Below are 4,935 nucleotides of genomic sequence, written 5' to 3'. Positions count from 1 at the left end.
AACGCCCCCACGGATGAAAGGGCGAGCCCGCGACTCTCGGATTGTGAGTCGAACGTCCTAACCACCTGGCCATGCCGGACCTACATGAAAATGTAAGTCACTGTTCAAAATAAGTACTTAAAAGTTACCATATATACTATAATCATTTTACAGTAAGTATGACCATGGCACAAAATTATTTAAGCTTAGACTTACCTCAATCTCTATTGGCATGTAATTAAACGCAGTCACTCTAATTCCAATCTGTTCTCCTTCTTTACATACTATTGGCATTTCAACATTCACGAAGAAGGATTTCACACTGAAAAACTACGGAAACAAAATCAGTGATAAAACTAGATTTCTAGTAAACATTAGTCATTTAGTCGAGTTAGGCTTGGAGGAACATCATAAGAACATTTTTAATATCACCTTTAGCCTCTTTCAACACGAAAATTGTTTGAGACTGTTCAGCTTTCATGCGACTTAAATATCTTTTTTTTTATCCTATGATTTCTACAAACACGAGGAAAACAGTAGACCATATAAATTTTCATATATATTATAGCTTATTTAGATCGACTATAATATAAACTACTCGTACAGACCACAGGCAGAGTGAGAAATATATCGCTTATTGATTCTGAGTGGTCTTGGTATATACATCTGCAGTTATTGACTATCTCCCAACTAGTCAAGTCGTGAGAAAGTGCCCTTCTTTCCTCCCTCACATTAACCCCATAATTTGAAGTTCTTGTCCTGCTACTTTCACCTGTCACTTTTAAGTTAATTGCAATCTTAAGTGTTGCGTCTTCATTGCGATTTAAGTTCATTTGTCTGTCTCCAATGTCAACGTATATTGTGTTTTGTTTTCATTAGTTTAAGTGGGGCAATAAATATTTAGTTTTACTGTGCATATTGTTCTTATGCTGTCATTTTGCCGGAACAAGTTTTGTATATCGATACTTGATCAAATGAAACATTCATTGGTATAGTTCGGTGTTTCCCAACCTGGGTGGTACCGCTCCTAGTGGTCGTTTTTAAAATTCAGGGGCAGTAAACTTTGAGGGGGCGGCAGGGGGTGGACAGAAAAGTTTTGAGGGTTTCAAAATTATATTTGTTAACATTAAACCGTAAGAATTGACTATTATTGCCCTATAATTTTAAATTTTACTAAACTATCTTAATGGTCTAAACATTTATTAGAAGGGGCATGAACGCTCATTGTTTGCTGAAGCGGGAGGAGCGCTACCTCGAAAAAGACTGGGAAACACTGGTTTACTTAATTGTGAGTTTTTGACTACCTGTAGGTAAATAATAATTAAAATATTTCATAGCGCTATTTCTTTTGGTGATACCTCGTTAAAGCGCTGTTTGAAAAAAGGTTCTCATTTATTTCTCTGGCACAGAGAAAAACCTTGACCTTGAGTGTTGAATTATGTTGCGACAAACTTATAAGACTAAACGTGTAATATCCCTGAAATGTGTCCTGGTTCTTGCAGATAACATGCAGTCAATTTCAGAGACGTACGAAAGCCACTTCTCAAAAAGTCGATAGTGAATTATGGAATATGTTACCATTTAAAAGGTACATCCTTCTGTTGTCAACGAAGAAGCATATGATACAGTGTTGTGTATTGCATTATTATTGGTTGGTTTAAAAGTATGGTAGGAGGTTCTCTGTTAAATTGTATGAATACAGTAGTAGACCCAACCGAATAATGTTTAAGATTAAAACAATATCTGTGGTGTTGTATAAATAGGATGAATATAATTATTCTGGATGTAATGTTATCTCGAAGTTGAGAGCTTCCAATAACAAGCTCCGACTTTCTTGATTTGTTGGAGTAACAACAACCATAAAAGTGCCTTCCGTATAACTTGTTCGCACTAATTCATCATACCAGTCAAACCATTGTAGCTTGGCCAAGTGTATTGGGTTGAGTCAGTATACCCACTGATGGTTACTTAACTGTTGTTAACTAAAGCTAGAATATGGGTGCTCGATATAATGTTGGTGTCTAAATATAGCGACATAATATCTCTAGATGTATTGTAATTAGAGCAACAGGCCTACCTAAAATGTCCAATCTGCGAACTTTTGGAAATATATAAAGTACTAGATAAATTAAATAGTTGTACTATAAGATTTTGGTAGATGGCATAATCTGTTCTGCTTCAATGGTTCATTGGTAATAAGCTTTAGGATCATGTCAGCGCTGTCTGTAGGACGTACAGTGTCTGTATAGTAAAGGTTTTTTGCAACAAATCAAGATGGCTCCTAATTTTATCATGATATCTTTGCATTTTCCTTGCAGTGCAAAACCACATACATTGTAATTCTTTCGCCATGCATGTTTATCAAAATAATGTCAGTGGTAGACTTATCAACGAATATCTCCAATGCATCGAAAACACCTAGCGTTTCTTAATTGTTGTTTTATTTATTGTATTTGCGTTAGAGCTTAGAGTAGGTAAACCGCTAAATTATCTTATTACAGTTCCCAGCTGGGTTTTATCCTAGCTGTTAGATTTTCCAGACGATTTTTGAAGCATGTTAAAGCATGCATGTATAAAACATTATATATTACAAATCATTATGTTTTATTTGTTTCGTTTAGTTTTTCTACGTATTCGCAAGTGTTTGTGTGGTTTTAATTTCTTCAGTAACAATTTATAGGTTATTGCTTAACATTGCAAAATTTGAAGTTCGGTTGCTGATAATATTATCCAAACAGAGTGTCGAGTCAAGAAAACTTAAATTGTTTGACCATCAACATTTCCGCCTTTTTTGTTTTAAACTTGATATTCAGCCCAATTATTATATAAAAACGTGTACGATCTAACACTTAGTGTTGAGTTAACTGTTTAATCACCCCTTTTTTTCGTATTGTCTGTAACATGCTGTAACTCCATTCTTCGTGATGTTATCGCCACTAATCGCCAACGGAAATACGTTTACTCCAACATTTAATTTTACTGGCCTTATAAACTTACGTTTTTGCCAATATTATTTTTTGGATATGTATTTAAATATATTATTGTGTAATATACAGCCTGTATTAGAGTAGTGTGTACTAGCTCATTCCTCATTAAACCAATAGTTACTGCAATATGAAACTGTTAATTCCTCACTCAAGCCAGTAGTTACTGCAGTATGAGAGGGTTAATTCCTTACTAAAGACAGTAATGAGTGCAGTATAAAAGGATTAATTCCTCATTACAGCCAGTAGTTACTGCATTATAATAGGGTTAATTCCTTACTAAAGCAAGTAATTAATGCAGTATGATAGGGTTAGTTCCTCACTAAAGCCAGTAGTTACTGCTATATGATAGGGTTAATTCCTCACTAAAACCAGTTGCTACAGCAGTATGAGAAGATTAATTCCTCACTAAAGTCGGTAATTATTGCAGTATGAGAGGGTTAATCTCTCAGTAGAGCTAATGGTTGTTGCAGTGTGATACATTTCATTATTACTTATATTTATTATTATCTTAAAATGTTGAAACTTTTCCAGCATACATTACGATGGTGAAAAAAACTGTTGTTGTTTGTGGAGTTTTTATGTATAATTTATTTTAGTAGTTTTATCATGCACCATTATATTGCTTATTACTTTTACATATCCCTATTGACGTAATTGTAAATCTAACAACCCTTACACCCCATAATGGTAAAAATGTCTGTTGTTATTGTTTGAACTCTCAATCTCAGTGACTTTTGAAATGCTTCTTTTACCACAACATAATTTCGTGGACTTTGTGTGCATCTCACGCTACACTGTTTCTATCACTAAGTTCAACTAAGTTCTCATCTAACCATTAGGATCTGGTTACATAATATTTATTGGAATGTTTCTGATTTGACTGAGCATCGCTGGTTGCAACACAAACAAAAAGAATAATGCAACTATGTTCATCGGTAAAGCTGTAAAACATGAGATGATTTTACTGCTGTGTTTGAATAACTAAACAGGACTTTCTTTTGGATGTATTTTAACTGGAGTATCGGGAGATATTCCTCTACAGCTGAACCAAAAATGAAAGTACACCACAATGTACAGTGAGTATATTTTTGACAAAAAAACTGTCGTATTCCCGCGATTAAACTACACAAGTGATTCTTGATTAATGTGAGACTAGTAGTTTAAAATTGTATTTGTGTGACACCGCAGCACCAGCATTCATAACGAATTAAGGTAGGCTTAGATCTAATCAATCCAAATTGTTCAACTGGCACCCGTTCTTTTAGCAGGAAGCCACGAACAACCGGAACAAAGGAGCGTTACTCAGTCAACTGAGTAGGCTTTGTTTAAATCAACCCAAATCACTTAATTAGCCCCTAGCTGGCTACATTAATAATGAATTAATATAGGCTTGCATGTAATCAATTTAAATAACTCAATCGGGCCCTAATATTTCGGAATAAAGGCACAAACTGCTGAAATTAAGGAGCATCATTCAGTCTGCTGAAATGAGACGCTTGGGATCTAAAGCGATTACCATAGACATGCGTAAAATGACAGTATCATGGTTTGCAGTAACGGAATATGATAATCTAAAAAAGAACCGAGAAAGAAACCATGGGTGACTTGGAAATATCTGGGAGTATAGACAAATATACACTTGTCATGTGGGGTACTGGAACACTGACGTGGACATATTATACATATAGGTAGGGTTAAGAATTACTGAATTAAATTGTTTTATAATAAATTTAACAATATTACTCGTGTTATTTGTTGAGTAAAATGGTAACGATAGTTCCTAGTTTCGAGAACTTAATTTCGTATTTGTTGAGTAAAATGGTTACGGTAGTTCCTAGTTTTAAGAACTTAATCTCATATTTGTAGAGTAAAATGGTTACGATAGTTCATAGTCTCAAGAACTTAAACTCGTGTTATTTTTTTTAATAAAATGGTTACGGTAGTTCCTAGTTTCAAGAACTTAATCTCG

General features: G+C 34.4%; 1 protein-coding gene across 3 annotated transcripts in view; it reads right to left on the bottom strand.

The window, feature by feature from the left end:
* LOC106470176 (CD109 antigen-like) overlaps positions 1 to 4,935 on the bottom strand; it is an 82,000-nt gene that overhangs the window by 29,715 nt on the left and 47,350 nt on the right. For all 3 annotated transcript variants that reach the window (XM_022398781.1, XM_022398779.1, XM_022398780.1), the window contains exon 22: positions 196 to 309. In XM_022398781.1, the coding sequence (XP_022254489.1) occupies positions 196 to 309 (114 nt within the window). The remainder of the gene's footprint in view (positions 1 to 195; positions 310 to 4,935) is intronic.

The sequence above is a fragment of the Limulus polyphemus genome, unplaced genomic scaffold (genome assembly GCF_000517525.1).
Source record: "Limulus polyphemus unplaced genomic scaffold, Limulus_polyphemus-2.1.2 Scaffold3860, whole genome shotgun sequence".
In the NCBI taxonomy this organism is placed as follows: domain Eukaryota; kingdom Metazoa; phylum Arthropoda; class Merostomata; order Xiphosura; family Limulidae; genus Limulus; species Limulus polyphemus.
This window is presented reverse-complemented; position numbering and strand designations above follow the sequence as displayed.